The 22,398-nt window shown below is 40.2% G+C and overlaps 1 protein-coding gene across 4 annotated transcripts in view; it reads left to right on the top strand.

Annotated features, from left to right (window-relative positions):
- Positions 1–22,398, top strand: part of EFCAB5 (EF-hand calcium binding domain 5) — a 277,520-nt gene that overhangs the window by 234,637 nt on the left and 20,485 nt on the right. For 3 of the 4 annotated variants that reach the window (XM_071210465.1, XM_058283113.1, XM_058283110.2), the window contains 3 exons: positions 539–708; positions 1,047–1,275; positions 17,429–17,581. In XM_071210465.1, the coding sequence (XP_071066566.1) occupies positions 539–708; positions 1,047–1,275; positions 17,429–17,581 (552 nt within the window). The remainder of the gene's footprint in view (positions 1–538; positions 709–1,046; positions 1,276–17,428; positions 17,582–22,398) is intronic. The other variant, XM_058283114.2, reaches the window with a different exon arrangement.

Below are 22,398 nucleotides of genomic sequence, written 5' to 3'. Positions count from 1 at the left end.
AGATAAGGAATTACTGAGTGAAGTTTAATGTTATTTAAAAATTTTTTTAAATTTGTGCCATTTATATTTAAAATAAATGTCCATGAATGTTTTGAAAGGAAAAATTATGAGGGATGGCTCTTTGCCATGGGTCTCATTTTCATGCTCAAAAAAAGATAATGGTGTCTCATATTTTTTTCATTTTTATTGTATTAATTGTAAGTAATCCCAATTTCAATAAAGTTTTATAGACTAAAAAAGGATCCCAATTTTAAGCCTCTAAACTTGGGTAGATTTGAGAGTGTTTTTGTTGCTGTTGTTGTTGAGTAAACCAGTTAACATAGAGCAAATCCATTCCATTCACTAAAGCTCAGATTTGGGGAAACCTATAGGGTCAGCCTTTTCCCCATTGCCCAGGAATGGTAATGGCTGCACCATTTATTAAGGAAAATGAAATTATTAATACTAGATCCACAAATTGACTAATAAAGGAAGACATGATTAAGAGAGTAGCTCTTTGGCCATTGGTATATACATGTTCGGAAACATTTTGCCGTAGGATGCTGAAGCCCATGGAAATAAGAAGATCAGTGCTCACATTTCTCTCTTAGAAGAAAATCTGCTACTGCCTGATAGAGGGAATGCTCTATTGAGAAATGTGGCTTGTACCTTAGATGATGCTCCATTTGTATTGAACAGAGTTCTCTACAGGGACATGAAAGGAATTAGGTAAGAACTTCTTGAAGAGGCTGGTTTCAGTCCTCTTAAAAAAAACAGCAATTGTCTTTCTGAAGTAAACTAGCATTGATTTCACCTGAACATTTCTGGAACTCACTCTTAGGCACAGATTTGCCATCTCCTGGGTCCTGATGTTATATATTTTCTCTGTTGAGATATAAACTTGATTTTTAAAGCTTTCTCCCAAGTTACAATGATAATCTTATCTGAGTCCACTTGTCTGAAATATGTCAGTGATTGTGGAATGGGGAATTGATCTAGTATTCTGCATGGTCTAATCCAAAGCCTCTTCCTGTTCCTCTCCCCATCCTGGTATTCCTATTCTTCAGCTTCACAGTAGTAGATGAAGGGAAGCCAATCCATGTCCCGCAAGTTCAGCACCATGGAAACATCTTCTTCTGGAACCGTTCCCGAAATAAGGATGACTATAATGGTTCATTCCTGGCTCTGCCTCTTCAGGATGCATATTTGAGGATCTTTGGGGTCATTGCTGTTGACACCCTAAGAGATCCCAAGAAAATAAACATCTTCCTACCACATGAGATCAGATTCTATCAGGTAAGTCAAAAGAGTGTTCTTCAAGAGCAATGGTAGGGTGGCCTCTCTTTCTATACATTTTAAGAAGTGAAACCTGAAACCAGATGAAAATAAACTGGATATATAGACAGGGTCATGATACTTGTCCCTGTGCCCTATGTGAATGTATGAGTTTTGGAGCATTTCCCCATTATTCATGGAGGGAATCTGAGCCTTAGTTGCACATCCATACCTCAGTCTCTCTTGGAAGATTATTAATATGTGCCCTATAATATTAATCATGGGAACAGCATTTTAGCCTGGCAGACAGAAATCCAATTGTTAGGCCAGTAAGACCCACAAAGCAGAAATGAACTTTTAGGAGGGACACATTTATGTTCTATTAATAGTGGTACTTAGAAATCCTTTCCTCTTTCCACAAATGGTGCTAGATATGATATGCATCCTCACAGTGTTTGATTTCTGTGTTATAAGTTTTGAGAATGAAGAATGAAGGAAAATATCTAAATGTTTCTTGATTGTCCATGTTTTCAATTATCCATGTTTTCAAATTAGATCATAAAAAGAGTAGGCACTATTTTTTTTAAAGATTTATTTTGTTTTAATTTTATTTCTCTCCCCTTTCCTCCCCCCGCATCCCCCCCCGAACCCCCCCCCCCGGTTGTCTGCTCGCTGTGTCCATTCACTGTGTGTTCTTCTGCATCCACTTGCATCATCTGGCGGCACTGGGAAACTGCATTTCTTTTTTGTTGCGTCATCTTGCTGCATCAGCTCTCCATGTGTGTGGCGCCACTCCTGGGTAGGTTGCACTTTTTTCATGTGGGGCAGCTCTCCTTATGGGGCACACACCTTGCACATGGAGCACCCCTATGCAGTTGTGCCCCTGCGTGGCACGGCACTCCTTACATGCAGCAGCACTGCACGTGGGCCAGCTTACCACATGGGTCAGGAGGCCCTGGGGATCAAACCCTGGACCCTCCATACGGTAAATGGACGCTTTATCAGTTGAGCCACATCCGTTTCCCAGAATAGGCACCTTTAAGACTGCAAAATAGCTAAAACATTTCTAAAAACATTTTGGTTTAGTTCCACCGCCCCCAAGATGGCTCTCTCATCTGTTTGCTCATTGTTTTTGCTTGTTGTTTCTGTTTGTTGTTTGTGCTCATTTTCTGCTCATTGTTGTTTTTGCTTGTTGTCTGCTCATGGTTTTTTGCTCATTTCTGTTTTGTTTTTTTCTTTATGAGCCACCAGGAACTGAACCTGGGACCTCCCATGTGGGAGGTAGGCAGTCAACTGCTTAAATCACATTCATTCCCTCTGATTTAGTTTTATTAATAGAATTTGCAGTGGAGAAAGACTGAAAACCTTTATGGACGCAAAGGACTGTAAGTTAAAGCAGCAAGTCAGGAACTTGCTATGGTTTAATTTGTTCCCCCGTAAACCTCTAACTCTATGTTTATTTACCATTATTTTTCATTTTCCCATCCCACTTATTGTTATCATAACTAAGGAAAGTGGTAGAAACTCTCTCTGGACATCTTTCTAATAGTAAGATTCATTCTCATCTGACATGAGAGTGATGTGAAGATATTAAAAAGCAAAATGGAGAGGTATGGAGTTATCAGCAGATGAACTATATGTAGTCTTGCTGGAGAACATGCCAAAATGAATTATAAATTGACTTTCTGTCCCTTGAAGGTAAAGGCTGCTGAGATTACCCTTAGATGCTTTGAGTCCTGAAATAAAATTACATAATTTTGAAGAATTTGTGATATCTGGAGTTTCTTGACAATAAGACCACAGGGGTTCTTAGGATTTCCCATGCCTTGTTTGTGGAACCAGGTCTCTTTATACCTATAGGAGACATGTTACATTGTGTTCTGCTGCTCTGATGACAGTAGCTGTGTAAAGATGCACACATTAAGACTGGCATTGGGGTGGTAGACTTGGCCCAGTGGTCAGGGTGTCCATCTACCACATGGGAGGTCTGTGGTTCAAACCCTGGGCCTCCTTGACCTATGTGGAGCTGGCCCACGCTCAGTGCTCTGATGCGTGCAAGGAGTGCTGTGCCATGCAGGGGTGTCCCCCGCGTAGGGGAGCCCCACGCACAAGGAGTGCGCCCCATAAAGAGAGCCGCCCAGCGTTAAAGAAAGTGCAGCCTGCCCAGGAATGGTGCCACACACATGGAGAGCTGACACAAGATGACTCAACAAAAAGAAACACAGATTCCCGTGCCGCGGGCAACAGAAGCGGACAAAGAAGACGCAGCAAATAGACACAGAGAACAGACAACCGGGGTGGGGGTGGGGGGAGAAGGGGGAGAAATAAATAAAATAAATAAATCTTAAAAAAAAAAAGACTGGCATAAGATCAGGGCAACTTCTATCCATCTGTATAAGGCTGGCACTAATTCTTGGCTTTCAAACATTTGTTTGTTTTTATTTTTCATTTAAAAGTTTATCTTATTCTTCTTATACTATTCTCTAGTAGTAAATATCACAAATTCCATGGGATGATCATCATGAAGCATAATAGGCTATGTAGATCTTATGGTAGATCTTTCCTTATATCTTTGATTTCTTGGTGATCCTTTTTTTCACAGTAGAATCTGGAACACTGCCTTAAGAGAACTGATGAATAATTGTTAAGGATTAGATTATCATTAATTAAAAGGATAGCCCAGATTTATGGGAGGATGGCATTGGAGTAGGTAGACAGGGCTCAACTGTCTTATAAAAACAATGGAGGAAGGGCAAAAAGTTGTCCAAGAAAGCTGCTTTGGGGATTTGCAGACCAGGAGAGTGCTGTATCATCTAGGAGGGCAAGGGACTGAGACATGAAGAAACTGAAATGAAAACTGTGAGTTACTAGCCCCCATGGCTAAAAACAGTACCCCCCACACCTGCAAGGCAAACAACCTGGGAAAAACCAGTGGCTCACTGTATCCAACTGAGAGGGAAACAGATGTTTTCCTCCCTGAGAAGAGGGAGGGTGCAGTGGAGGGCAGAGAGTGTTTTTCTTCAATGAGTTTGCCCAGCAGAGCCTTCTTTGAATCTTGGCTCTGGTCAGACTGGAATCATAAGCAAGTGGAGGTTGAAAGAGGCAACTCCATGAAAAGATTTTCTGAAGAGCACTGTCTGCTGGCAGGTTGTGAAACTTCAGGAAGAAAAACTGCTTTTTGGAGCCTCTCATGTCCCAAACCCCTAGGATCTAATCGTATCTCATTAGTGGATCCCTAGCCCTATTTTGATAACTTAAGCTGGGTAGTTTTAAAGACTTAGAATAAGTTGAATGAAAAATCAAAAAGAGCTATGAAACCAACCACTAGGCAAGAGAGAGAAATTGACTGTCAGAGTAACTTTGCCAACATAATCAGATGCCTAGTCATCAGCAAAAACTTACAAGCCATACAAAGAAATAGGGAGGCCCAGACAAAGGAACAAACCAAAAATCTTGATGGTACACCAGATTTGAGACAACTGATCAATGATAATCAATTCAAGGAGTTGAAAGAAAATATGGCTAAAGAAATAAAGGATATTAAGAATTGGTGAGCATAAAGAACAATTTGAAAGCAAGCAAAGAAAAGTAGCAGAGCTTATGGGAATGAAAGACACAATGGATGAGATTCAAAATAAGAGGCATCTAGCAGCAGATTTTAAATGGCAGAAGAATGAATAAGTAAAATCAAGAACAAGAACATCCAAACTTGAAGTGACAGAAAAAAGAATGAGAAAAATTGAACAGGGTCTCAGGGAATTGAATTGAATAACAAAATGAAATGCACAAATATATACATTAGAGGTGTCCCAGAAGGAGAAGAAAGTGGAAAAGGGGCAGAAAGAATATTTGTGGAAATAATGACCAAATTTTTCCAACCCTTATGAAAAACATAAAAATCAATATCCAAGAAGGACAACACACCACAAACAGAATAAATCCAAATAATCCTACACTGAGACACTTACTATTCAGAATGATAAAACTAGAGATAAAGAGAGGATTCCAAAAACAGCAAGAGAAAAGCAATATATCACATACAAGGGAATCTCAATAAGACTAAGTGCTGATCTCTCATCAGAAACCATGGAGGTGAGAGAGCAGTGATATGATATATTTAAGGGACTGAAAAAGAGAAACTGCCAGCCAAGAATTCTTTATTCAGCAAAACTGTCCCTCAAAAATGAGGTTGATTTAAAGTCTTCACAGACAAACAAAAACCGAGAAAGTTTGTTGCCAAGAGACCAGATCTACAAGAGATATTAAAGGGTGTATTATAACCTGAAAGGAAAAGACAAGGGTGAGAGCCCATTAAAGGGTAAAAAGACAACAATAGTAAGATATGACAAAGTCAAAGGATAAAATGGATGAAGTAATGGTTTTACAATAATAACATTGAATGTTAATGGATTGAACTCTTCAATCAAAAGACATAGATTGACAGAATGGATTTTAAAGAATGAGTCACCCATATGCTGTCTACAAGAGACTCATCTTAGATGTAAGGACACAATCAGTCTGAAAGTGAAAGGTTGGTAAAGATATTCCACACAAATAGTCATCAAAAAGATCTGGAATAGTGATACTAATATTAGACAAAATAGATTTTAAATACAAAACTGTTAAAAGAGATGAAGAAGGTCATTATATAATAATAAAAGGGGCAATTCACCAAGATGAAATAACTATAATATTTATGCACCTAACCAGGGTTCCCCAAGATACAGAAGGCACACGCTGGCAAAACCAAAGGGAGAAATAGATGTCTCTACAATATAGTTGAAGACTTCAATACATCACTCCCAACATTAGATAGAACATACAGACATAGAATAAATAAGGAAACAGAAAGCTTGAATAATATGATAAATGAGCTAGACCTAACAGACATTTATAGAGCATTAGACCCCAAAACAACAGGATATACATTCTTCTCAAGTGCTCATGGGTCCTTCTCCATGATAGACCATACGTTGGGTCACAAGACAGGTCTCAATAAGTTTCTCTGATCATAATGAAGCTGGAAATCAATAATGGAAGGGAAAAGGGAAAATTCAAAAATATATGGAGATTAAATAATACACTCTTAATCCAGTGAGTCAGAGAATAAATTGCAAGAGAAATCAGTAAATATTTCAAGACAAATGAAAATGAGAACACAACATTTCAAAACCTATGGGATACAGAAAAGGCAGTGCTGAGAGGGAGATTTATAACCTTTAATACTGATATTAAAAAAGAAGAAAAGAGCTAAAATCAATGATCTAAGTGCACTCCTGGAAGAACTAGAAAAAGAGCAGCAAACTAATACCAAACCAAGGTGAAGGAAAGAAATAATAAATATCAGAGCAGAAATAAATGAATTTGAGAACACAAACTAAACAATAGAGAGCCTCAACAAAACCAGAAGTTGGTTGTTTGAGAAGATCAACAAAATTGATAAACCTTAGCTAGACTGGCAAAGAAAAAAAGAGATGATGCAAATAAATAAAACCAGAAATCAGAGGGGAAATATTATCACTAACTCTGCAGAAATAAGAGAGATCATAAAAGGATACTATGAACAACACCAACAAACCAGACAACAGAGATGAAATGGACAAATTCCTAGAAACATACAAACAACCTACACTGATCCTAGAAGAGAAAGATCTCAACAAACCATTCACAAGTAAAGTGGTAAAGTGCCTCCATGAAAAACCCACAGCTAACATTGTACTCAATGATAAAAAACCGAAAGCTTTCCCACTGAGATTGAGAGCAAGACAAGGATTCACACTGTCACCACTCTTATTCAATACTGTCCTAGAAGTTCTAGCTAGAGCAATTAGGCAAGTAAAAGAAATAAAAGGCACCCAAATAAGAAAGGAAACATAAAACTTTCACTATTTGCTGATGATATGATCCTGTACCTAGAAAAATCCAAGAAGCAAAGCTCTTAGAAGTAATCAACGATTTCAGCAAAGTGGCAGGATACATGATTAATATGCAAAATTCAGTAGCATTTCTATACACTACTAATGAGCACTCTGAGGAGGAAATCAGGAAAAATTCCATTAAAAAATAAAATAAAGAAGTGAAAAAAAGAAAGTAAAAGAAAAAGAAAAAAATTCCATTTACTGACTAAAATAATGAAATATTTAAGAATAAACTTAACCAAGGACATAAAGGACCTGTATTCAGAAAACTATAAAGCATTGAAAGAAACCAGGGAAACGGACTTTGGCCCAGTGGTTAGGGCGTCCGTCTACCATATGGGAGGTCCGCGGTTCAAACCCCGGGCCTCCTTGACCCGTGTGGAGCTGGCCATGCACAGAGCTGATGCGCGCAAGGAGTGCCGTGCCACGCAAGGGTGTCCCCCGCGTGGGGGAGCCCCACGCGCAAGGAGTGCGCCCGTGAGGAAAGCCGCCCAGCGTGAAAAGAAAGTGCAGCCTGCCCAGGAATGGCGCCGCCCACACTTCCTGTGCCACTGACGACAACAGAAGCGGACAAAGAAACAAAAGCAAACAAAGAAACAAGACTCAGCAAGTAGACACCAAGAACAGACAACCAGGGGAGGGGGGGAAATTAAATAAATGAATAAATCTTTAAAAAAAAAAAAAAAAAAAAAAAGAAAGAAACCAAAGAAGACCTAAATAAATGGAAGGAATTCCATGTTCGTGGAAGATTAAATATTGTTAAGATGTCAATTCTACCTAAACTAATTTACAGATTCAACCCTAACCCTAACCCAATAGCCTTTTTTACAGAATGGAATGCCAACTATCAAATTTATTTGGAAGTAAAGGAGCCTCAAATAACCAAAAATATTTTTAAAAAGAAGAAGGAAGTTGGAGGACTCTTACTTTCTGACTTTAAAGAATATTACTTAGCTACAGTGGTAAAAAACAGCATGGTACTGGAATAAAGATAGACATATTGACCAATGGAACTGAATTTGAGAACTCAGAAATAGACCCTCACATCTATGGTCAAGTGATTTTTCACAAAGCTATCAAGTCACTCAGCTGGGTCAGAATAGTCTATTCAACAAATGGTGCTAGGAGAATTAGGTATCCATATCCAAAAGAAAGAAGGAGGATCCTTATTTCACACCTTATATAAAAATTAACTCAAAATGGATCAAAGACCCAAATAAAAAATTTATAACCAAAAAACTCAGAAGAAAATGTAGGGAAGTATCTTCAAGAGCTGGTGATAGGTGGTGGTTTCTTAAACCTTACAGCAAAAGCACAAGCAATGAAAGAGAAAATGGATAAATGACACTTCCTCAAAATTAAACATTTTTGTTATTCAAAAGACTTTGTCAAGAAAGTGAAAAAAAAACCCTCAGTTTTCTCAATGAGAGAATATATTTGTAAACCACAAATCCAATAAGAGTTTGATATCCATGTTACATGAAGAGATCATATAATACAACAATAAAAAGACAAGCAACCCAATTTTTTAAATGGTGAAAAAGCACATGAATAAATGTTCAACATCACTAGCTATTAAGGAAATGAAGATCAAAACTATGAGATATCATCTCACACCTCATAGAATGGTCATTATTAAAAAACAGAAAACTGCAAGTGCTAGAGAGGATGTAGAGAAATAAGAACCTCTTCACTGTTGGTGGGAATATAGAATGGTGCAGCCTCTGTGGAAGACAGGTTGGTGGTATCTCAAAAAGCTGAACATAGGGAAGCAGATTTGGCTCAACTGATAGAGTATCTGCCTACCACATGGGAGGTCCAGGGTTCAAACCCAGGGCCTCCTGACCCATGTGGTAAGCTGGCCCAAGCGCAGTGCTGATGTGCACAAGGAGTGCCATGTAGGGGTGTCCCCTGAGTAGGGGAACCCCATGCACAAGGAGTGCACCCCTGCAAGGAGATCCGCCCTGTGCGAAAAAAAGTGCAGCCTGCCCAGGAGTGGTGCCGCACACATGAAGAGCTGATTCAGCAAGATGAGCAAAAAGAAGAGGCAAAGATTCCTGGTGCTGCTGACAAGAATGCAAGTGGACACAGAAGAACATACAGCGAATGGACACAGAGAGCAGACAATGGGGGAGGGGAAGGGGGGGAATGAATAAAAAATAAATCTTTAAAGAAAAAAGAAGCTGAATGTAGAACTGCCACTTAATCCAGCAATCCCATTACTAGTAACATATTCAGAAGAATTGAAAGCAAGGATGCAAACTGACAGTTGCATACCAATGTTCATAGCAGCATTATTCATAACTGCTAAAATATGGAACCATCCCAAGTCCATCAATCAATGAGTGGACAAATAAAATGTAGTTTATACATACAATGGAATACTATTCAGCTGTAAGAAGAAGAAATTAAATAGGGATGCATATGACAACATGGATGAACCTTGAAGACATTATGTTGAGTGAAATAAGCCAGACAAAAAAGACAAATATTGTATGTTCTCATTAATATGAATGAAATAAGTAAACTCACAGAGGTAAACTCTAGAGTATAGGTTACTAAGAGATATAATATGGGTTGAGAATGGGGGCTGATGCTTAATGTATGTAGAATTTTTAATATGGTTTATTGTAAAACTGGGAAAAAATAAGAGTTGATGGTAACACATTACAGTGAGTATAACTAACACTGCTGGTTTATAAATGTAATTGTTGCTGAAAGGGATAGTCTAGGGACATGAAGTGTCCATTGAAAGGAAGCTAGAAGATAATCTAGGGACTGTATTACATAGTGATTTTGGTGGTGGATGAATACTGTGGTTAATAGTATAAATATAAAAATGTTCTTTTACAAAGTGTTAAGAATATGGTGATACATGGGAAATCACAGCTAATATAACTTCAGGACAATAGTTAACAGTAATATTGTAATATTTTTGCAGCAATAGCAAAGGGACAACAATAGGGGGATCTAAAGAAGTATGGTATTTTTCCATTTGGAATAATGAAAACGTTTAAAATTAATTGAGGTGATGATAGCACAACTCTGATGAAATTGAGAGCCACTGTGTATATACTTTGAATGAATTGTTCAAGGCATAACACAGTGAATCCTATGGTGGAAGATGGACCGTAGTTAACAGAACAAATACGAGAATTTTCTCTCATGAACTGTAACAAAAGTTTAATATTAATGCTGGGTGTTAATAATCAGGTGGGTTGGGGGTAAAGTACACCAAATGTAAGATATGGGCTATAGTTAGTAGTGATTTTATGTGGGTGTGAATGATGAAGGGTTCGGTTCAGACATGGACTCCAGAACCCTGACTCTGCCAATATACTACACTGAGTAACACTAGTAAATGCTTTATTACATAATGCATTTGAACTTGTTTAGTTATAAAATGCCAGTCTGTAATTCATAATTCTGAGAAAGGGATTCCAAAACAACATTGCAGCAAATTTCCCCATAAAAAAAAAAACACTGAAAAAAAAGGGGGGAGGGGAGACAGATATAGTTCAAGTGATTGAACACCTGCTTTCCATGTACAAGGTCCTGGTTTCAATCCCCAGTACCTCCTAAAAACAAACAAACAAACACCAACTTTCATTGGGGAGCTGATGTATCTCAGTGGTTGAGTGCTGCTCCCAATGTACAAGGTCCTGGGTTCAATCCCCAGTACCTCCTTAAAAAACCACTGACTTTTAATTTTATAAGATTCCTTTCAGGGAAACGGACTTGGCCCAGTGGTTAGGGCGTCCGTCTACCACATGGGAGGTCCGCGGTTCAAACCCCAGGCCTCCTTGACCAGTGTGGAGCTGGCCCATGCGCAGTGCTGATTCGCAAAAGGAGTGCCCTGCCACGCAGGGGTGTCCCCCACGTAGGGGAGCCCCACGCGCAAGGAGTGCACCATAAGGAATGCCGCCCAACGTGAAAGAAAGTGCAGCCTGCCCAGGAATGGCGCCGCCCACACTTTCTGTGCTGCTGACGACAACAGAAGCGGACAAAGAAACAAGATGCAGCAAATAGACACAGAGAAGAGACCCCTGGGGGGGGGGGGGTGGAATTAAATAAATAAATAAATCTTTAAAAAAATAAAATTGAATTAAAAAAAAGATTCCTTTCATACTTCAAATGGCAGCAATATAAAAAGCAGTTTGTATGTACCCCCACTGTCTTATTTTTTTTTCATTTTATCTTCAAAGAAGCTTTAAGTTACAGAAAAGTCACATAGAAAATATAGGGGATTCCTATATAAGGAATGCCCTCTCCTTTTCCACACTCCCCTATTAATAACATTTTACATGTGGATGCTACATTTGTTATAATTGATGTACAAATATTGAAGCATTGTTACTAACTATGGTTAATGGTTTACATTTTGCACCGTATACTTTTACAGGTTTTGACAAAATTTAAAATGGCCTGTATCCACTATTGCAAGACCATGCAAAACGGTTCTAATGTTCTAAAAATGCCCTATGTTTCATCTATTCTATTCTTCCCTCCCTCCCCCCTGCCCCGGAACTTATGGTAACCACTAAGTTTCAATTTTTGAAGAATAAGATTTATAGTTAATTGCAGTAATATTGAGGGCTTGACATATTGATCTCTTTTCTTTTATTAGGTACTGCCTATGTTCTTGAGACATTCTTGTTCTCCAATTGATAGCATAGCAGGACTCCCCAGGATGGGAGTTTAATATTTTCTTGTTTATCTCCACCCACTGAGATAACACACTATAGCAAGATGAACACTTGCATAATCCACAGAAGCATGCCTCAGGTGCGCCCTATCCTGCATATCCCTCCCCACACCTGACTCCCCATACCAGTAACTCTCCCCTGCCATATTTTCCAAAAGAACATTCCACCATTGTAGTATTAACACAGACCTGAAAATCCCCAGAGTTCAACCCAACCTCCCCCACCCTACTCCCTCTCACAGACCAGCACCACCAAACCCAATCATATCACTGCACCACTCTCACGCCCATCCACTGCCAACCATTCCCTTCCACCTTATCATAGATTTTGCCCATATGGGCATTGGCTCACCACCCTCTACTCCCTTTCTGTCTCCTGTTAACTTATCTTCTAGACTCTCGCTCTGTGAATCTGCTCACGACTTTGCTTAAGTCCTATCAGTGAGGTCAGGTAATATTTGTCCTTCAGTGACTGGCTTACTTCACTCAACACAAGGTCTTCAAGATTCATCCATGTTAACCCATGTGTTAATACTACATTCCTTCTTTTTTTTTTTTTTTTTTTTTTTGAGGTCTTAGGATATTTTATTTTATTTTTTTTTCTTTTTAAAAATTTTTATTAGAGAAGTTGTGAGCTTACAAAACAATCATGCATAATGTGCAAAATTCACATACGTCACCCATCCACCGACAACTTACACTGTTATGGAATATTTGTTACAGATTTTGACAGGACATGATTAGACTATTACCACTAACTATGGTATATATTGTACCTTTGGTATATTTTTCCATATATCCACTGTTATTAACAGTATGTATTAGTATTGTACATTTGTTATAGTTCATGAGAGAACATTCTCATATTTGTACTGTTAACCATAATCCAACTTCCACCACATGGTTCACTGTATTATACAGTCCCATGCTTGTACATTCCATCCAAAATTTATACTCAGGTGTTCTCACTTTCATCACAGGGTTGTGTAATGTTTACCCCAGTTAATGTTTGAACTTCCTCCTTATTAAAAGAAAAAATCTCATACCCCCAATATTGTCCCTTATCACTAATATAACACTTTCTTTAACATTGATGCAAGAATATCACAATATTGCTGTTAACCATAGTACATAATTCATATTAATTGTATTTTTACCTTACACTATATTCTTACTACCTTATAATAGTGATGTACATTTGTTCTAGTTCATAGAAGAACATTCTTACATTTGTATTATTAACCATAATCCCCGCCCACCTCCAGGTTCACCATGTCATTCTGTCCCAAGATTATTCTCTAGCTTTATTTCAGTTGACATTTACATCCCTAGACTACCCCTTTCAGTCACAATCCCTCTTTTTTCTTTTTTAATGTTACTATTTAGAGCTATAAATTTCTCTCTCAGCACTATCTTTGCTGAATCCCTTAAGTCTTTTTTTTATTGACATTGTAATAATATTACATTAAAAATATATATATGAGGTCCCATTCAACCCCACCCCCCACCCCACCTCTCCCCCCCCCCCCAGCAACACTCGTTCCCATCATCATGACACATCCATTGCGTTTGGTAAGTACATCTCTGGGCACCTCTGCACCTCATGGTCAACGGTCCACATCATGGCCCACACTCTCCTCCATTCCATCTAGTGGGCCCTGGGAGGATCTACAATGTCCGGTGATTGCCCCTGAAGCACCATCCAGGGCATCTCCATGTCCCAAAGACGCCCCCACCTCTCATCTCTTCCTGCCTCTCCCCATACCCATCAGCCACCATGTCCACTTTTCCCAATCCAATGCCACCTCTTCTATGTGGATATTGGATTGGTTGTGTCCATTGCACCTCTATGTCAAGAGGAGGCTCAGATCCCACATGGATGCTGGATGCAATCCTCCCACTTTCAGTTGTAATCACTCTAGGCTCCATGGTGTGGTGGTTGTCCTTCTTCAACTCCATCTTAGCTGAGTGTGGTAAGTCCAATAAATCAGATTGTAGGTGCTGGAGTCTGTTGAGGCTCAGGACCTGGCTATCACATTGTCAGTCCAGAGATTCAAATCCCCTAAATATATCTTAAACCCCAACACTAACTGCACCTCCAGCACATTAGCATGAAAGTCTTATGAAGAGAGATCCCATCTGAGTCCAGATTCATCACATATAAACACCATTTCCAAAGAGGGGCCATCTGACCTGGTAGTTAACCCCATCGGCCATGACCATAACTCCCATGGGTCTCTTTAGCCCTCAAAGGAACCAATACCTGGGGGTTGTATCTGCTTTATCTATCTCTCAGACTCTGCTCAGTTGTGCATAAGGGCAATCCTTCTGCCAGCCTCCAGACTCTTTTTTAGAGACTCGTAGCCATATAAACTCATTTCTCCTTTCCATTTCCCCCTTACATTAGGTCAAACAGCATTTTAAAGTCATGTTATTTTATGTAGACAGGGATATTCTGCTGATCCGCATTGAACCTTCCGTATAAGGTCATTTTCCAGTTGCATCATCAGTTGGTAGTTGATAGTGGTCCCTCGGTGCCAGAGAGGCTCATCCCCAGGTGTCATGTCCCACGCTGGGGGGAAGGCATTGCATTTACATGCTGAGTTTGGCTTTGAGACTGGCCACATTTGAGTAACATGAAGGCTGACAAGAGGAAATTCCCAGGCACAATGCTGCTCTAGGCCTTGTTCTTATTTTAGGCTTATCAGCTCACAAGCATAGTCATTAGTGTCAGGGGCTCACTGTTGAACCCTCACTCCCTCCCGGTCCCCGCCGCTGCACCTGGGAGACTGTCGCTGCTCCCCTAGGGACCACAGGGGAGCAGCAACTACATTCCTTCTTACAGCTGAGGAATATTCCATTGTATGTCAGTACCAGAGTTTCCTTATCCATTCATCTGTTGATGGACATTTCAGTTGCTTCTAACTTTCAGCAATAGTGAATAATGCTGCTATGGACATTGGTGTGCATATATCTGTTTGTGTCCCTGCTTTCAATTCTTCTGGATATATACCCAGCAGTGGGATTGCTGGATCATATGAGTTCTGTAGTTAGCTTCCTAAGGAACCACTAAACTGTCGTCCACAATGGCTACACCATTCTACATTTCCACCAGCAGTAGATGAGGAGTCCCATTCCTCCACATCCTCTCCAACACTTGTAGTCCTCTGTTTTTTCAATAGCTGCCAGTCTAATAGGTGTAAGATGATATCTCACTGTAGTTTTGATTTGTATTTCCCTAGTAACTAGTGATGTTTACCATCTTTTCATGTGCTCTTTAGTCATTTGTATTTCTTTTTAGGAAATGTGTCTATTCAAATCTCTTGCCCAACTTTTAAATGGGTTGTTTGTCTTTTTATTTTAAAGATGTAGGATTTCTTTATATATGCTGGATATTAGGCCCTTGATGGATAGATGGTGTGGCAGTTCGAGATTATTTATGAACCCCAAAAAGAGAGATTATGTTTGTAAACTAATCTATTCCTCTGGGTGTGATACCCTTTGATTGTGTTAAATTCACCTGAGATGTCTTTGATTAAATTACATGTTAAGATTAAGGGTTTGATTTGACCACATCAATAAGGTGTAACTCAGGTTAAGTCCCTGCCCCCTTGGTAGGCCTATATAAAAGGACACTCACTCAAGAAGACACAGAAGAGGAGAGAACTTGGTTATTTCAGTCCTGCCACATGACAGAAAGGAGAAGGCTCAGACAGCTAAAGCCCTAGGAAGAGAGACGAGCCATTTGCCTGATAGTTTGCAGCCAAAGAGAACAGAGCAGTTGAGCATCTGAGAAGACCCAAGAGATCAGGCAGATGCTGCCTGCCATCTTGCTTCAACATGTGGCAACAGACTTTGGTGAGAAAGCAGCCTTGAGTTGGACTCTTTAGGGCCGTGTAACTAAGATTTTACCCCAAATAAATACCCTTTATAAAAGCCAGCAGATTTCTAGTACTTTGCACAGCACCCCTTTGGCTGACTAATACAGTATCAGATGGTTACCAAATATTTTCTCCCACTTCATAGGCTGCCTTTTCACTTTCTTGACAAACTCCTTTGAAGCACAAAGTTTTTAATTTTGAGGAGGTCCCATTTATCTATTTTTTCTTTCATTGCTCATACTTTGGGTGTAAAGCTAATGAAACCATTTCCTACTACAAGATCTCATAGATGCTTCCCTACATTACCTTCTAGGAGCTTTATGGTCTTGGCTCTTATATTTAGATCTTTGATCCATCTTGCATTAATTTTTGTATAGGGTGTGAGATGGTGATCCTCTCTCATTCTTTTGGATATGGATATCCAGTTCTCCAACTACCATTTGTTGGAAAGGCCATTCTCTCCCAGTTCAGTGAACTTTGTGACCTTGTCGAATATCAGTTGACCCTATTTTTTTTAAAGATTTCTTTTTTATTTATTTCTCTCCCCTTCCCCGCCCCACCCCCCCCCAGTTGTCTGCTCTCTGTGTTCATTCGCTGTGTGTTCTTCTGTGTCCGCTTCTATTCTTGTCAGCAGCACCCAGAATCTGTGTCTCATTTTGTTGCATCATCTTGCTACGTCAACTCTGCGTGTGTGCAGCACCATTTCTGGGCAGGTTGCACATTTTTTGCGCTGGGCAGCTCTCCTTACAGAGTACACTCCTTGAGCGTGGGGCTCCTCTACATGGGGGACACCCCTGCATGGCACGACACTCCTTGAGCACATCAGCGCTGTGCATGGGTCAGCTTATCACATGGTCAGGAGGCCCTGGGTTTGAACCTTGGACCTCCCATGTGGTAGGCGGATGCCCTATCCATTGGGCCATATCCACTTCCCTCAGTTGACCTTCTATGCGAGAATTTATATCAGAACTCTCAGTTCTGTTCCATTAGTCAGTATGTCTATCCTTGTGCCAATACCATGCAGTTTTGACCACTGCAGCTTTGTAGTATGTTTTAAAGTCAGGTAGTGTGATTACTCCAATTTCGTTTTTCTTTAAAAAAAAAAAAAGCAGTTTTGGAGATGCTCTACAAAATTTATATGGCCTAGACTAATTAGAGGATTTAAAATATTACCAAAAAAATGGGAAGCGGATGCGCTCAACTGATAGAGCATCTCCCTACCATATAGGAGGTCCAGGGTTCGAACCCAAGGCCTCCTGGCCCTTATGGTGAGCTGGCACACCAGCTCTTTCATAGTTTGTAACAAATGTTTCACAACAATGCAAGGTGTTAGTAGAATGAAGTATGGGAGCCCTGTGTGATGATATGCATGTTTATTCTGTAAGTTCACAACTTTAACTATACACTTATTATTTATGTATGTTCATGTATGAATGATATACTTCAATTAAATTTATAAATGAAAAAAGAAGATACCATTCCCTCAAAAAAAAGATAACCTAATTGATGAATTCACGAATTATTTTATCTTAAAAAAAATTGCCAGAACACACTGCTCTGATGCAATGATAGATCTGAAAATATAATTTCTGCCTCCTCATTAGCACACATCAACACTCACTCTGAATTGGGTTTAAAGAAAAACCAATTTTTATTATCTGTGTCTACAGGGTGTTGCCAATGTCTTTAGCACTGCCTATCACTATGTCCACAGCCGGGAGCACATTCTGCATGTTGTGATCACAGGCATCGGCTGGCTGTATGGTGTCACATCCAGCATCCGCATCATCACTACATACTTTGTTGAGCCTGGCCCAGTCCAGGTAGGCAAGACTGGGTGGTGTTATATATATTGCATAGTAACAGAATCCGTAGATGTTATTGTCTTGCAACTATATTCCGTTCGATATTGGGCTTTACAGGGGATGTACTTCCCATGACCCCAACTCAAGACTTTAGTTGTAAGTAACAGGACTCCACCTCAGACTGCCTTAGGCAAAAGAGAGATATTCATGACCCATATGAAGAAAGGGCAAGCATCAAGCTGGCTTTCAGGATAACCAAATCCCAGGATCTGATGCCATCTGGGTTCTCATCTTTGCTTCCCTCTGTACATTGGTTTTGTTCACAGGGCAAGCCAGATATTTAGTACCTGGAAAGGAAAAGAATCTTTCCTTCCTGAGTAATTTCAAAAATCCAAGGGGATGGAAAACTCTTTTTGACCCTCTTGAGTTATGCCCCCAGGCGAGGGTTGGGAATTTCTAGAAACTGGCAGCTCTCACCAGAATCATATGGGTTGCAGTGGGAAGGGATGGGCACTGCTGTTTTTGGAGGACACAATTATATCACACCTGTCTAAAAATGACTCCCTAATTATAGTATGATGAATTCTTGGTGAGTGTTTGCTTCACTTTTTTACACTAAACTTCAGTGTTGTGATTTTCCATATGAAGAGAATGGATGGAAACAGGACTTCCTTTCAAGAAGGCTAACCAAATTTTTGTGTGGTGCCTGGCCTTGGTTGTCACTGGCTAGCCTTCTACTGGTGCTACTTCCCTGCCCTCCCAGCTTCTTCCTTTTCTTCTTTGCTGCCAAGTGCCTACTTCCCTCCCACAGCAACTGGGCCAGGCTGACAAGGCCTTGGCCAACAAGAGCAGACACCAGGCTGATGCACAGTGGTTCTGGAGAGGATTCAGTGCAGCTGGTGTGTGCCTCCCCCACCTCCCTCACCCATAAGTGCTGGGTTGGGGCCTTAAGGGAGGCAACATCTAGGACACTGTGGTAGTTTGAGACTGTATGTGCTCCAGAAAAGATCATGTCCTTAGAGTGAATCCATTCCTGTGACTGTGAACCTTTTGCAGGTGGAACTTTTGATTAGATTGCTTCAGTTAAGGGTCTTTGATTAGATTACTTCAGTAGTGATCCAGGGTGGATCTTAATCCTCTTACTGGAGTTCTTTATAAATGGGATTAATATGGAAAGAAGAGGCCACAGAAACAGAGAGAAAAGACCCAGGAACTAAGAGAGGAACTCCTAGAAGCGGACAGAGAAAGGCACAGAAGGAGCAGCCAGAAGCTGAAAGCAATAGAGCCTGGAGGAGAAGGCAGAGACTGATAGACAAATGTATGTCACTATTACAAGGTGGTAAGACTATGGTGATGTATGGGGAAAATACAACTAACGTAACTTATAGACTCTAGTTAACAACAATATTGTAATATTCTTGCATCAATTTCTTTTTTTTTTTCCTTAGAATATAATTTATTTTTTGAGTGGATGTTGGAGACAAGAGCTGTGCCAAGTACTTCATATCCTTAACAGGAAACTGGCTCAGAGAGTTGCCTAAACAATCTTTTTCTTTTCTATTTTTTTCACACATCGATTATAGTTTATGTTGTAGTTTACACTCTCTCCCAGTCCATTCAGTGGGTTATGGCAGGTCTTGCATCAATTTCAAAGAAGGTACTATATCAACACAAAGGGTCAGTAATAGTGGGTATGGGATTTTTTTCTTTGGACTAAGGAAAACATTCAAAAATTTACTGACTACACAGCTCTGTAATGAAAGTAAGAGTCACTGAGTATACACTTTGGACAAATTGTACAAGACATTGTATAACACAGTGAACCATATGGTGGAAGATGGACTGTGGTTAATAGTACAAATATGAGAGTCTTCTCTCCTGAACTATACAAATGGACAATACTAATACATGCTGTTAATAATAGGGGGTGTATGGAAAAATATACCAAATGTAAGCTGTGGACCGTAGTTAGTTGTAATAGTCTGATGATGTTCTTTCATATTCTGTAGCATATGTTCCACAGCAATGTAAAGTGTTGGTGGAAGGGTGATGTATGGGAGTTCTGAACATTATGCATGATTGTTCTACAAGCTCACAACTTCTCTAAGAAAAAATATGTATTAAAAAAGAGTAGACGGAAACGGACTTTGGCCCAGTGGTTAGGGCGTCCGTCTACCACATGGGAGGTCCGCGGTTCAAGCCCTGGGCCTCCCTGACCTGTGTGGAGCTGGCCCATGCGCAGTGCTGATGCGCGCAAGGAGTGCCGTGCTACACAGGGGTGTCCCCCGCGTAGGGGAGCCCCACGCGCAAGGAGTGCACCCATAAGGAGAGCCGCCCAGCGTGAAGGAGGGAGCAGCCTGCCGAGGAATGGCGCCGCCCACACTTCCCGTGCTGCTGACGACAACAAGCAGACAAAGAAACAAGACGCAGCAAAAAGACACAGAAAACAGACAACCGGGGAAGGGGAGGGGAATTAAATAAATAAAAATAAATCTTTAAAAAAAAAAAAAAAAAGAGTAGAGAAGCAGACTTGGCTCAACAGATAGAGCATCCGCCTACCACATGGGAGGTCCATGGTTCAAACCCAGGGCCTTCTTGACCCATGTGGAGCTGGTCCACGTGCAGTGCTGATGCACGCAAGGAGTACCGTGCCATGCAGGGGTGTCCCCGCATAGGGGAGCCCCACACACAAACAGTGTGCCCCATAAGGCAAGCTGCCCAGTGCAAAAGAAAGTTCAGCCTGCCCAGGACTGGCAGTTGCACACACAGAGAGCTGACACAGCAAGATGATGCAACAAAAAAAGAGACACAGATTCCCGGTGCTGCTGACAAGAAAAGAAGTGGACACAGAAGAACAAACAGCGAATGGACACAGAGAACAGACAACTGGGTGGGGCTGGGAAGGGGAGAGAAATAAAAACAAATCTTTAAAAAAAAAAAGAAAGAGTAGATCTAGAAAACCATCATTAAAAAGACAAAAGTTAGGTATTAGCCAGGTATTTCTGTTTCCACCTTATCACATTCTTCTTCTTAGACAATTGTTTTAGTTTGCTAAAGCTGCTATGAGCAAAATACCAAAAAGGGGTTGGCTTATAAAAGGGATTTATTAGGGGAAAATCTTACTGTTCTGAGGCTATGAAAATGTCCAATTAAAGCACCATGAGAGATGCCATCTCACTGAATTGTAGCTGAGAGTGATCCTGGACTCCTGCCATGTGACAAGACAAAATGTCAGGTCTGCCAGTCTCTCTCTGCTTTCCCTTACAGGCTCACTTTCTCCCTACGCTCAACTGTGGGTGATCAGACATAAGGGCTCATCTCTCTGGACTCCTCTGCTGATTCCAGCGCTGGCCTCTCTCTGCCTTTCAGGGGTTTCTCTGTCTTTCTGCAGTTGTAGGTGATCCTTGAGTCCTCTCTCATATGGCAGGATAAAATGTCAGGTCTCTTTTCTCTTTCTCAGAGAAAAATAAAAGTATTATTACTCACCCTGGGCCCCACAATCTAATCAAAAGCCCTTAAGTAAAGCAATCTAATCAAAGGAGAGCTAAGCAAAAGGTCCCTTAACAGGGGAGTGGATGTAGCTCAAGTGGTTGGGTGCCTGCTTCCCATGTTTGAGGTCCTGGATTTGATCTCTGGTACCTCCTAAAAACAAAAACAAATAAATAAATGAAAAAATGAACTCTCATTGGGAAGCAGATGTAGCTCAGTGGTCAAGCACCTGCTTCACTTGTACGAGGTCCTGGGTTAAATCCTTGGTACCTAAAAAAAAAAAAAAAAATCCACAAAACTAAAATATCCCTTTAACCAAAAAGTCCCACATAAAATAGGTTTGCTTGCGTAGTAACAGGTTAGCTTAAGAACATAATTTTCTGGGGTCCACAAAATACTCAAACCAGGACAGCAATGAACAGGTAGGTACAGACTTTCTATTTGAAAGAGAGGGAAGAGGAGGGGTAGATTATCAGGACGAGGAAAAATACAATATGACAATTTATGTTCCACATCTCACTTTAGGGCCTTCAAAAATTCTGTTACTCTGTCCAGAACATTTTTCCCACTTTGCTCCATGTTTCAGTTTGCTAAAAACTGCCAAAAGCAATGTACCAAGCCAAGAACAATATCAAAATCAAGGCAACATGGAGGTGATGCCGTCTCCCTAAGACCTGCTGTGGTGATCCTAGACTTCTCTGTCATAAGGGAAGGCTTCTCCTCTGGGCTCTGTTGCTTTCAGCTTCTGGCTGTTCTATCTCTGGGTTTCTCTCTCAGCTTCTGTGCTTTCCTCTCTGAGCTCCTATGTGTTTTTTCTCTGTATTAATTCCGTTTATGAAGGACTCTGTAAAAAGAGTAAGACCTGCCCTAGGTCACGCCCTACTGAAGTAACCTAAATAAAGGTCCTTGACTGAAGTATTCTAATCAAAATTTCCACCTACAATAGGTTCACACCCATAGGAATGGATTAGCTCTGAGGACATGATCTTTTCTGGGGTCCAAAAAGACCTCAAACTACCACACCCCATTACCTTAGGCTTCACATGATTTTTTTCGTAAGAAGACCACTTTTTGTAGATATCACTTTTTTCTGAAAATTATAACTTCAACAAAATTCCAAGAAAATTCCAACTTGATTTTTTCAAAAACTTACCCAAATGATTCTAATCTCTATCTGGAGGAACAATAAATACATGAAAACAACTAGGAAAATGAGGGATGAGAGGGAATTGACAACATACTGTATTATTTTATCACAATTATAAAAAATAAGTTTGTACATTTAAAGCAATCTTATTTTTTGAAATTTTCTTTTTGTGGAACACACTGTTCCTTAATGGTACTAA

The sequence above is a fragment of the Dasypus novemcinctus genome, chromosome 21, assembly GCF_030445035.2.
Source record: "Dasypus novemcinctus isolate mDasNov1 chromosome 21, mDasNov1.1.hap2, whole genome shotgun sequence".
NCBI lineage: Eukaryota > Metazoa > Chordata > Mammalia > Cingulata > Dasypodidae > Dasypus > Dasypus novemcinctus.
Note: the sequence above shows the minus strand (reverse complement) of the source record. Positions and strands in the feature narration are given on the sequence as shown.